The sequence below is a fragment of the Manduca sexta genome, chromosome 15, assembly GCF_014839805.1.
Source record: "Manduca sexta isolate Smith_Timp_Sample1 chromosome 15, JHU_Msex_v1.0, whole genome shotgun sequence".
NCBI lineage: Eukaryota > Metazoa > Arthropoda > Insecta > Lepidoptera > Sphingidae > Manduca > Manduca sexta.
The window spans coordinates 13,190,798-13,204,082 of record NC_051129.1 but is presented as its reverse complement, the minus strand read 5'-3'; the positions used below and the strand labels follow the sequence as shown (position 1 = coordinate 13,204,082).

At 44.8% G+C, this 13,285-nt stretch overlaps 2 protein-coding genes across 2 annotated transcripts in view; one reads left to right on the top strand and one right to left on the bottom strand.

The window, feature by feature from the left end:
* Positions 1–8,030, top strand: part of LOC115450459 (lipid droplet-regulating VLDL assembly factor AUP1) — a 26,222-nt gene extending 18,192 nt beyond the window's left edge. Inside the window, 5 exon segments of the mRNA XM_037438989.1 lie at positions 184–317; positions 680–798; positions 800–883; positions 3,722–3,872; positions 4,109–8,030. Of these exon segments, the coding sequence (XP_037294886.1) occupies positions 184–317; positions 680–798; positions 800–883; positions 3,722–3,872; positions 4,109–4,380 (760 nt within the window). The 3' untranslated portion in view covers positions 4,381–8,030.
* Positions 8,025–13,285, bottom strand: part of LOC119189429 (pre-mRNA-splicing factor ATP-dependent RNA helicase PRP16-like) — a 10,748-nt gene continuing 5,487 nt past the window's right edge. Inside the window, exons 2-7 of the mRNA XM_037438988.1 lie at positions 13,154–13,279; positions 11,645–11,816; positions 10,867–11,008; positions 10,390–10,550; positions 9,249–9,489; positions 8,025–8,933 (exon numbers count right to left, since the gene is read on the bottom strand). Coding sequence (XP_037294885.1) covers positions 8,747–8,933; positions 9,249–9,489; positions 10,390–10,550; positions 10,867–11,008; positions 11,645–11,816; positions 13,154–13,279 — 1,029 coding nt within the window. The 3' untranslated portion in view covers positions 8,025–8,746. The remainder of the gene's footprint in view (positions 8,934–9,248; positions 9,490–10,389; positions 10,551–10,866; positions 11,009–11,644; positions 11,817–13,153; positions 13,280–13,285) is intronic.

The following is a 13,285-nucleotide window of genomic DNA, read 5'->3' as shown; positions in this document are numbered from 1 at the left end:
CGCGTGTGCAATAAGGTTCAAATTCGCCTATTTATATGGGTACGTTCGGCACGTGGACGAGTTCATAATGCATTGTATTTTTTATTTGCAAAATAAACTATATGAAAACGTTTTTTTTTTATAATATAGAGGATATAGAGGACATAGAGAATATTTATTAAAAGAGAACTTCTCTCTTTACAGACAGCATTTCGGCGAGTGTCCAAGCAAGCCTATACTCCTTCAGCCTGAAGGTGGACCCACTAACGGCAAAGCTCTGCTCAAATTCACGGACTGGCCCTTCCCGCTCGGAAACAGAGTGCAGCCGGTCGCTATCAGTAAGTTTATTTATAGCATGAAGATAATATCCTTATAAAATGAATGAATTAATTCGAATTCAAAATGAGTTGGTGCTATGCACTTCATAGCAATGTTAAAATTACCCCGCATAGGTGATGTAAAGTTAAATCTATTAATAATAATGTAAAGTACATTTTGATAAAATATATTATTGTAATGTATATAAGGTATGATCTCGGAACGTAGAAAATGTTAAACGAGATATTCCTTACAGTGCAATGTGCAAAGTTGGTGTTATGAAGTAAAATCCATTTGAAGAACAGAATAGTTGATGCTTTGAAGTCTTCTATTACAATATTCATGTATCTCGGGGACATCATGAGTAATTTGTTGGTTGTAGCGGTGGAGCGTCCCCTGACGCGTGTGACGGTACACGGTCCCGGCGACGCGCGCGACAAGTTCCCGTGGAGCGACGCGCTGTGGTTCCTGTGGGCGCCGCTCACCGCCTACACTGTGCGCTCTGCTGCCGCCGCTCGAGCGACACGACGACGACGAGCCCGCGCTCGCTGCACGCGCCAGGGACGCGCTCGCCAACGCGCTGCAGGTGAGCCGACACAACCATACGACACGACCACACGACCACACGACACGACGACGAGCCCGCGCTCGCTGCACGCGCCAGGGACGCGCTCGCCAACGCGCTGCAGGTGAGCCGACACAACCATACGACACGACCACACGACCACACGACACGACGACGAGCCCGCGCTCGCTGCACGCGCCAGGGACGCGCTCGCCAACGCGCTGCAGGTGAGCCGACACGACCATACGACACGACCACACGACCACACGACACGACGACGAGCCCGCGCTCGCTGCACGCGCCAGAGACGCGCTCGCCAACGCGCTGCAGGTGAGCCGACACGACCACACGACCACACGACACGACGACGAGCCCGCGCTCGCTGCACGCGCCAGGGACGCGCTCGCCAACGCGCTGCAGGTGAGCCGACACAACCATACGACACGACCACACGACCACACGACACGACGACGAGCCCGCGCTCGCTGCACGCGCCAGGGACGCGCTCGCCAACGCGCTGCAGGTGAGCCGACACAACCATACGACACGACCACACGACCACACGACACGACGACGAGCCCGCGCTCGCTGCACGCGCCAGGGACGCGCTCGCCAACGCGCTGCAGGTGAGCCGACACGACCATACGACACGACCACACGACCACACGACACGACGACGAGCCCGCGCTCGCTGCACGCGCCAGAGACGCGCTCGCCAACGCGCTGCAGGTGAGCCGACACGACCACACGACCACACGACACGACGACGAGCCCGCGCTCGCTGCACGCGCCAGGGACGCGCTCGCCAACGCGCTGCAGGTGAGCCGACACGACCACACGACCACACGACACGACGACGAGCCCGCGCTCGCTGCACGCGCCAGGGACGCGCTCGCCAACGCGCTGCAGGTGAGCCGACACGACCACACGACCACACGACACGACGACGAGCCCGCGCTCGCTGCACGCGCCAGGGACGCGCTCGCCAACGCGCTGCAGGTGAGCCGACACAACCATACGACACGACCACACGACCACACGACACGACGACGAGCTCGCGCTTCGCTGCACGCGCCAGGGACGCGCTCGCCAACGCGCTGCAGGTGAGCCGACACGACCATACGACACGACCACACGACCACACGACACGACGACGAGCCCGCGCTCGCTGCACGCGCCAGAGACGCGCTCGCCAACGCGCTGCAGGTGAGCCGACACGACCACACGACCACACGACACCACGACGAGCTCGCGCTTCGCTGCATCGCGCTAGGGACGCGCTCGCCAACGCGCTGCAGGTGAGCCGACACGACCACACGACCACACGACACGACGACGAGCCTGCGCTCGCTGCACGCGCCAGGGACGCGCTCGCCAACGCGCTGCAGGTGAGCCGACACGACCATACGACACGACCACACGACCACACGACACGACGACGAGCCTGCGCTTCGCTGCACGCGCCAGGGACGCGCTCGCCAACGCGCTGCAGGTGAGCCGACACGACCATACGACACGACCACACGACCACACGACACGACGACGAGCTCTGCGCTTCGCTGCACGCGCCAGGGACGCGCTCGCCAACGCGCTGCAGGTGAGCCGACACGACCATACGACACGACCACACGACCACACGACACGACGACGAGCTCGCGCTCGCTGCACGCGCCAGGGACGCGCTCGCCAACGCGCTGCAGGTGAGCCGACACGACCATACGACACGACCACACGACCACACGACACGACGACGAGCTCGCGCTCGTTGCATCGCGCCAGGGACGCGCTCGCCAACGCGCTGCAGGTGAGCCGACACGACCACACGACCACACGACACGACGACGAGTCTGCGCTTCGCTGCATCGCGCCAGGGACGCGCTCGCCAACGCGCTGCAGGTGAGCCGACACGACCATACGACACGACCACACGACCACACGACACGACGACGAGCTCGCGCTTCGCTGCATCGCGCCAGGGACGCGCTCGCCAACGCGCTGCAGGTGAGCCGACACGACCATACGACACGACCACACGACCACACGACACGACGACGAGCTCGCGCTTCGCTGCACGCGCCAGGGACGCGCTCGCCAACGCGCTGCAGGTGAGCCGACACGACCATACGACACGACCACACGACCACACGACACGACGACGAGCTCGCGCTCGCTGCACGCGCCAGGGACGCGCTCGCCAACGCGCTGCAGGTGAGCCGACACGACCATACGACACGACCACACGATCACACGACACGACGACGAGCTCGCGCTTCGCTGCACGCGCCAGGGACGCGCTCGCCAACGCGCTGCAGGTGAGCCGACACGACCATACGACACGACCACAAGACCACACGACACGACGACGAGCTTCCGCGCTTCGCTGCACGCGCCAGGGACGCGCTCGCCAACGCGCTGCAGGTGAGCCGACACGACCATACGACACGACCACAAGACCACACGACACGACGACGAGCCCGCGCTCGCTGCACGCGCCAGGGACGCGCTCGCCAACGCGCTGCAGGTGAGCCGACACGACCATACGACACGACCACACGACCACACGACACGACGACGAGCTCGCGCTTCGCTGCACGCGCCAGGGACGCGCTCGCCAACGCGCTGCAGGTGAGCCGACACGACCATACGACACGACCACACGACCACACGACACGACGACGAGCCCGCGCTCGCTGCACGCGCCAGGGACGCGCTCGCCAACGCGCTGCAGGTGAGCCGACACGACCATACGACACGACCACACGACACGACGACGAGGTCATTCTCTGCAGAACGTAATAAATCGTCATAAATTCGCAATAAAATTAATATTTTAAAATGTATATTCTAAATTATCCACAGATTGAAAAGACAGAGTTCAAATGGGAGGACCTGAACCGCGGCGCGGGAGTGACGCGCAGGCGCGAGCCGTCGCAGGACGCCATGCGACTCGCACGACAGGTCAAGGAGGTGCTGCCTGCCGTGCCCATCAAGGACATACTCAAGGACTTGGGTAAGTTGAATTCTAGAAATTTCTTTATGCAGGTGCCATATCATATAGCCTAGTATCATATAGCCTTTGCTTATATTGTACTATAATTTTATGTTACTAGTTAGCAACTGCCCAAAAATATATAAAGTAAGCGTAATATTGTCATATATGCCCTCTGATTTAACTAATTATTATTTCATGATTCGAGATTTTTCCGTTTCAAAATTTCTTGTTTACATTACTTTGTTTTCCAACAGCAACCACGCGCAGTGTTGACGTGACGATCACCAATTTCCTAGAAGGCATCACGCCGTACAGGCCGGAGGTCCCGCCCCCCTCAGACCCGCAACCGAGCACATCCCGTGCCCTCCCTGCCCCGCGCTACGTCACCCCCGTGCCCACAGGAGTCTTCCCCAAAACCGCCAAGGAACGACAGCTCAGTTTCCAAGAACGGAAGGCGCAAATGATCGCAGAAGCGAGACAGAGATACATAGAGAAGCACGGGCTAAATGTAGCGCTCAATTGTTGAGAATTACAGTTATTTATGGATAATTTTGTTGTTTACGACTCGAAGGAGCGGTGACAGTTCGCCGCCATCTTGGAAAGGATATTTTAGAAGACGCCATTTTGGTTGCCCGGTTTACGCCAAAGATTTTGGTCTTATTGATGCCAAATTAATGAATACCTTCGTTGAACAACAAATTATCCACGAAATCGGCGTATGTGATTTGATAACGCTCGGTAGGGTGTTGTTAGTGCCTAAATTAAATTGCTACGAATAGATAGACGTATCGACATGGATGTAGTGAGTCGGGGAACTGATGCTTATAATTCGTAAGTTTCAGTCGTTTATAGCGTCATGTAGTGGATTTTGTGTCGATGGAAACCAGGGTTATTCCGATAGTCTAAATCTGTAATTCAATATTCGATTTAATGCAAACTAAGGGTCAATATAAGGATTCTATTTGAGTTTAATGTTGGATGGATATGGTAAATAATATAACAAATTGGTTATTGATGTTACTATGTTTGAAATTGGTCACTTCGCTTACAGCATAGACTTTCGGTTTGTATCCGTAGTATCCAGGGTTTGCTGGTCACCATAACTTTGCACGTATTTGACTTATTTTATTCACATATTAAAAGGGACTACGAATTCTAAGATCAGTGTTGCCAACTTTGTAGATTTTCATAAAATTCCTTCCAATGTATAATAGCTGTCTCAGATCGCTTTAGTTTTTATAGTCCAGTTATACTGTAATTGTTATCTTATATAGTAAGAAAATTAAATATTAAAATATATTGGCTAAATTTTAATTTTTATAAAGTATCACAGCTTTTTACACTTACCATAGAGTTATGTCAATTTTAAATGTTGCCCAACACAATATTAATAGTATAATTATAATGCATGTTTCATTTATTAGGAATATAAATAAGTTCATTTTAATGTATTGTTAAACGTGGGGAGTATATTAGAATAAATATTTTAGTACCCAAGATTAATAATATGATGTTCCTAATCACTTTTGTCGAATTTGAACCGCTTGTGTTTGTAATTAAGATTCGAGAGATTTAACATGTGAAGTTAGTATTATTCGGTACATTTTTGGCGTCAGTCTAAATATCGGAGGCATTTTACCATAAGGTACAGTTTCACATCATAAAAGTTTTTCATATATAACACGACCAAATACAAAAGCCACAGTGTCGTACATAAATGAGTTTATTAACTGATACTACATTAACAAAATAATTTTTACAATAACATTGTGAAACAGGCCTTTACCTAAAAATATTTATAGACTTAAAATAGATACAAGTAGGGTATTTGACTTTTTTTTTAGTTATAACTTATAAAATATAAACGTCGTATAAATTCTTAAACAGAAGAAATCATTGAAATCCAGTAAAAATATACAAGTTATAAGCCATTGAAATAGGGTAGGTAGGAGTGAGTGTCAAAAAACAGAAAAGGGACGAAATACTTGCGTATGACGTCATCGAGAATAACGAGGCGTGCGAAAGAAAGAGATGGAGCGATACCCCCACTTCGCGCCCTCTCCCGCATGTATTTGAAATTTGAATTACTGCCTCATTTCCTATCGAATTTAAATGCTGTTTTCACAAAGACTTATTTTTTGTACGAATTGCAGTTACATATAAAAATGCACAAAATCAAACATAGTCAAATACTCTATTGCAGACACGTTGCATGAAGTTAAGATGTACTTCTGTATCAAAATGCGGTATTATGCCTCCATTATAGTGTTAAAATATTCACAATGTCTGTTGCATATCTAGTCTTCAACAGAGGCTTGCGTTATCGGATTCAATTTGGGATTTGACTAGTCTATCTACTTACACCTTTCATGAGGTCTACTCGATATTTAGGGTTGCTTGATTTGACAAAAAAAATTTACTAAAGACTACAGAAAGAAGAAATACAATCAATGATACCATAAATTCCACATGATAATTACTGGGTTTCAGTACAAATGTTCTAAAATTTATTAAACCTCGCGCTGATTTTAGCGTTTAGCAACCCTATAACAATAACTGCCGGATTGTTACAAATTAACTTATATAATTTTACGAATTGTTTCTAATGTGTGGGTTTGTTTTAATATCTCGTCGATAGGCTTACTCGAGCGTAAAATGTTGTCATAGTGACGTCATCGATTTAGATACTTTACGCGCAATAATGGCTGAAGTTAGTCACGAGCAGTGTCGTGTAGAGAATAAGTGTCAGGCGTTAGAATAGGTTGACTAACTTCAGACTATCAAAATATAACTGTGGGTAATTTATTAATTAGAAATTAGACTAGTAAAGATAATTTATCAAATTCTAAAATTAAAATCTTGAATTAACAGTCACTTACGTTAAAATGACAGACGTTAAGTGCCCATATATCTTGGGTATTCAGAAAACTTTGTACCTTCGAAGTTCATGTGATGTATGTGATTAACATCGCTAGTATAGCAATAAATGGCGTATAGAAGCATGTTATTTTATTATATTTTAGATATAGAATGCATGATTGAAAAGAAAAAAAACTATATTAAATGACGTATATTTTTATGTCGGTTGTATGGATTTCAATCACTTCGTTATATCGAGTTTGCACTGTTTCATGATAAATATTATAGGTTAGGGTATTGAGAGAAATGGTGTATTACAATATTACGTTACATTTAACTGATGTAGGGAAAATTACTTTGGATTGAAACTTGTTAATTATAATCGATATAAATGTTTATGGTTATTGTATATTTTGGCAAAATTTTCAGATAGATAATCGATATACTAAAAGCTTACTGATATATAAAATAAAATATTTATCTGTAAATTCTGCTATAATACAGTGTTAGTGCCACAGAATCGATTAAAATATCGATATAACAAAACAGATTTTTCAGCCAAAAATATCGATTTGAGGGGACCTTTTATTCTACGTATCCGATTAATTTTATAGTTTAGATCTCATTGTACACCAATACAGGACGTTTGAAACGGTCGCGCGGACGTATTTACGTACAACATATGATTGTGACATTAGACGTAGAGTATGGAGTAGACATTTTGAAGATTTGATTTGAAAATATCATCGATACGTATCACGCCTTGCATTGATACATATTAATTTACCAATATATAAATATACTACGTCCATTTAATTGTTGCTGGTCTGAAGTTAGTTACAAATGACCGCGCAATAGTTTTTAGATAACATTTACGAAAGAAATACACAATGGATTGTGCTATATCTTCCAAAATTTAGGAACTGTAAAGGAACAAAACTAATTAAGGGCCAATACATGTCCATTCTGTCTGTTATGATCAAGGCAGAATTCATTCGCTCATACAAGCCTCTCATACGGATCAGAATCCTAGAGCAAGAAACTTATCGATGGCATGTCAACTTTACAGCAGTATAGAAATGCATAGCTTATTAATATTTTTTTGTTCTCCACGGAAGGGACGAAGAGGTACAGGAAAGTATTTAGGTCAACTGTAAATTTTTATACAAAACAGAATGAACTTTGCTACTTAAAAAGGATGTCTACTCCATAATTAGAGTAAGTTCTTGTTGATAGTGTACTGCCAAACGGCTTCCCGAACCGAGATTGTTTAAATTGAGTTTGTCATAAGTGATAAAAATAAAGATTTTGTTTCAATTTTTTTTTATTATTCAAACAAGTATTTACAGATGGGCGATTACAATTTCATAATTATAAATTACACTTATTGTTAAAAAAGGAAAGTATATTAAGCAAAAATTAAACCACTATATTAAAAAAAACACTAACACGAAGAGACTGACCACTTGCCTGCCAGAAAAAAACTGCATATTTTATACCTGATGGGTATTGAAGCAAAAATTATTTAACACAATATAAAAACGCTTAGAAAAATATATCACGAACACAAATAATGTAACCATAGTTTACCAGAACAGACCCTGCAACTGTTGAACAGCAGTAGTGGCGTGAACACCGTGAAGGCAAGTAGAAAATGATCGAATGGATCCCCTATCATGTAAAATCTGTTCCAATATAGATCTTAAAATTAAACTATTTTACGGATTTTATCGCGGTTTTTTTATTATAATTTTCTCCCGACGTTTCGAAGACTGCACTCAGTCCCCCCCGTGACCACGAACACTGCAAAGGCTTCGAAACGTCAGGAGAAAAACTAAAATATTAAAAATGCGTTAAAGTTCGAAAAATAGTTTATTTTAATGTTTAATGTTCGCGTAAACATATGAAATCAATATAGATCTGCTTGTTTTTGAGGTTCGAATAGAAAAAATGTAGTAATTTAGGCCTCCCTATAGCCGTGACGTCGTCGCATTTTGTTCGCCGTGTACCCTATTGTTACGCTGTAGATATGCCTACAAGCCGAGTCTGTGTGGAGTCCGCCTCGGCGTGTTGAGTCCGGGAGTCGCGATCTCCTGTTTGACCGGTACGTCTTCGTCTCTCTTCTTCCTGTCTTCTGCCATCTTCTGCTCTGCTTGCTTCATCTCTTCTTCCATTCGCTGGAGGTGTACCGCCGCTTCTTTACGCTTGTCGCGGTTTGATCTGATAAAGTGAAAGAATTTTTAATAGACTTCAAAAAAAGGAGGAGGTTCTCAATTCGACTATTTTTTTACTTAAAAATAAAATTATAAACTTAGTAAATTTATTAGATATTTTTTAACGAATTGTGTTTAAATTATTAACTGCCAACATTGTTTTTATTTCAAATCCATTCATGGGATTCCACATTTACTTCTAACGAGCATCACATATTGTATTTACAATATAAATATACTTACACTAAACATTCAAATTTAGATACTCATTTACATTTATATTTTAATGTAGAATCAGTTCCACTGCGATAAGTATACTCACTTCCCAGTCTCCTTAACGGAGAAGAACATCGGTCCCAACTCGGCCAACCAGCGTCCGTCGACAGCGGTGACGCAGTGCATGTACTCCTTCGTGGTCATCATCAGCTCGTGGTACACCACGTAGTCCGGCGAGGACCCCAGTCCGAACAGAGCCGAGGTGGGATGGAGATGGCAGGGCATGCCCGTGCGGCAGTTTACGTACTCGCCTATGCCTTTCAGACGAGCTGCTTGTTGGAAGTATGCTGTGGAGTGTTGGTGGGGTTAGATGTTGGTTCAGATTTCATATTTGAGGTAAATGGATCTCTAATAGCTCCTGTTTCATGATGCTTTAGTAAATGCTCTTCGTCAAATGTATACTAATATATAAAGCTGATGAGTTTGTTTGTTTAAACGCGCTCATCTCAGGAACTACTAAACCGATTTTGATTTTTTTAATAGGAAACTACATTACTTGTGAGTGGTATGGGCTACTTTTTATCCCGAGAAGATATCCCAGACATACTTTTTCACTCGGGCGGAGCCGCTGGCAATGGTTAGTAGAGTGTAACATTATCAAATACATAGGTCATGTTAACACATTACTTGTCTGTAGACAAACGACTGCAGGCAATTCTTTCGAGGGCCTTTAATGGTCATGAAATAAGGTTTGTTTTTTGTTAATCAATTTTTCACAGGGGGACAATCCATGGGTTAACTGCTTTCTAAATAATATCTATTGTCTCGAGGTGAGGAGTGTAGTGCAATAACCACGCAGGGTTTTAATTCAAACTCCGGGTGTTGCTGCTGTTTGGATAGGCGCCATTACCAGGTGAGGATTGCTCGTTGCCATTCCTTAGTATAAAAAGGTGCAGTGTTGACTGCCTCGGTGGCGTAGTATTGCGTGCGCGGTTTGACTATTGCTCTAGTTTAGGGTTCGAATCACGGGTCGGGCAGTGACACTGGGTTTTTCTGCCCAGTAACTGTATCGGAATGTGGTATATGTGGCAATGGGCTTGCCCGCTATCATATTATGGAACGGAATGAAACTGGTGGTTGGCAAAATAGTGGGTGAACTAATTGCGTCGCTGCCCACTCTTGAGCTTAAAATACGTGTGTGCTGATTGATGAAGAGTGGTGAGCCCACATGATATGCTAGTGCGTACCGGAGCAGATGCACTTGCGCACGGTGTCCCAGTCGGTGCCGCAGGACACCAGCGGCAGGCGCTGCTGCTGCAGGATGTCCTTGAGCTGCTGGCGGACCTCCCGCACCTTGCGCATCGCCTTCGCGTGCACGAAGTGCTCCGTACACCACTGGCTCGAGTAACTAGAACGAACAAACCAGGTCCTTTTGCTATAAACTACTCTACAGATGAAACAAAAGAAATGCATATATTCTATAGTCGATTTTATCTTGGAAAATCAAGCCTCTAATATTCTAGGGGAAAAAATGTCATGAAATAAGACACGAACGTCAATATTTATTTGTATACGTTGATCTTGACCAACAACAATTGTTCGTGTCGTGTTTCTTATAAAATGAACTGTTGCTGCTGAAAAATCAGTACTCAGGTAACAACAGTAAAGTAAATTATTTCAAATTGAATAAATCAGAAGCGACGTCAGGAATGAAACCAACGTACTTGTTAGATTTCCACTGGTTGTACAAGTGTAGTAACGTGAGGTGATCAGATTCTGGAACTTGGAACTTCTCCTTGACGGAGTCGGCTTCCTCTTCGCGCCCCTGCGGCCGGTAGAACACTGACGGCACCGACAACATTGACACTGGGGACAAATCATCATCCATTATGTTAGTTTACCATTCCGTGTTTATTGATCCTAAATCTTATGTAGATATCACCTCTTGACAGTCGACACAATTATGTCGGCCTGTTGGAATCGTATATACACAGGCTGATCTCGGAACGCGACACACGTGGGCCACTATGGCGGGTTTTAACATCTTGTGTACGGTGGTCGCTCTCCGGACGGATATAAAATATATCCTACCACCACCAAAGTCAGCAGTTGTCTTACAAATACTATAAAACTGAATCGTTTGAGGACACATACATATACTACTAAAAAGATAAAGCAAATTCATAACTAAAAACGTATTAGGAAAACATTTATATATTATTTAATAGCTTTTGGTCCCGTGTGAAAAAGTTTTTAGGGATAAATGTCCCGGTATATATTTTCTAGGGATAAAATGTAGCTTATATTTTAAGTTAGAGTGAAAAGTAATACATCGGTGAAAACCATGCAGTAGTTTTGCCTGTACAAACATACTGACAGACAGAAAATATGGCAAACTGTTGTTTTGCCTACTGTTGCTCTAATAATGTACTGGCCTGTTACAATTTTATTATATGTAAAGAGATTTATACATGAAATTCAAACTTCAGTAACAAACCATACCAATAATAAGCACTTCGGCGCTGCATCCCATGTCGGCGGAGACGATGAGCATATGACACTGCGGCGGGTCCAGGGGGAACTCCGCCATCTGCCGACCCAGGGGCGTCAACGCGCCCGTCCCGTCCAGGGCGCCCAGGATCCACAGCTGGTACATCGAGTTCAGGATTGTGTCCTGGAGTCACAGAATATTTGGATTATTAATGGGCGCACGAGGAAGGTAATTGACCATAGTAGATCATAACCTTAGTGCTAAAGAGATCGTGAGAGCGATATCGTTCGTCAAGGATTGGGCAACTCAGGTATTTGATGGGTCGCCACGAATATCACTGATTGCAACGTATTATCAAAGCTGCCAGCCTTTGATAGTGCTACATTGAAAAAGATGTTATTTTACCAGTGATTTCAATAAAATCTTCTTGTATGACGGATTTACCCTTTTTAAGGGCAAAATTAAAAAAAAATGTTTTGATTCTGTAGATAATTAAATTAAATATAACAAGTGCATATAAGACAAAACGAACGAACGGCCCGTAGTTGTCTTTCCACAGACAAAAATCTATAATTATTCATTCCACATTGTCTTTGTCACTATATACATACTGGTCATTTTGTGATTATCATTCTCGGTATATTCCTCTCATTTATAAAGTATGTATTTTAAAAGCATTTTTGTTTTCGAAAATTAAAATAAAACGACTACTTAATTATTCAACATGAACTCAAGACATGTACAATGCCAAAAATAGCATTTTATTGAATGTTTTTTTCGATTGAACCGCGAGTGCTTGAACTGTACGGGCTCAGCGTACATAATGAGGGCTCAATGAATTTATTGGACCTTCCATTGTTCCAGAGGCTAAGAGGCGACACTCGTAATGTTTGAACGGTTCTTGAGTATTGTGGTGCCAGGTTGTCTGTTGAATTGAGACTATACATTCACTGCCTCGGTTGCGTAGTTGTAATGCGTACGACTATGGCGCTGAGGTCCTGGGTTCCGATACCGGGTCGGGCGAAAAATAATTGTGACTGGGTTTTTCCATTTCAAAAAATATTTGGAGTTACGAAGTTGGCGGTGTGATACCTCCGTGCCTCGGAGAGCACGTAAACCTCTCCGATCATGTCGGATTGCCACCTCACCGGGCTGTGAGAGTGAAGGAACAGAGAGTGCATCTGCACACACAGCTATATCTCCTGCGTGGCTGATCTCCGTTAAGATTGGCCGCCGTAGCCGAAATTCAGCTAGGATTCATTCACATATTGTAAATAAGGTATATATTTGATTAAGCCGTTACGGAACAGAAGAAGGTTATACGAGAAGAAAAATATAATTCTATATTCTATTTTCAAGAGAATTGTTACCAACATTTCTAATCAAGATCTTCTACGATTTATAGTCTAAATACCTAGTGCAAAAAGAATACAAAAACTTTTTCCTAGTGACTGGGTGGTTCAGCACGGATAAAGAGATCCTGTGGATTTTGAAATAGTTTTGGCCCGGCTTCCACTGACCTGCGGCGGCGGGTCCATGAAGTGGAAGGCGAGCAGGTCCTCGACGCCGAGCGACTTGAGCAGCAGCACGGTGTTGGCGAGGTTGGTGCGCTGGATCTCGGGCACGGTGGCGGCCAGCAGCTCGTGCTGGTA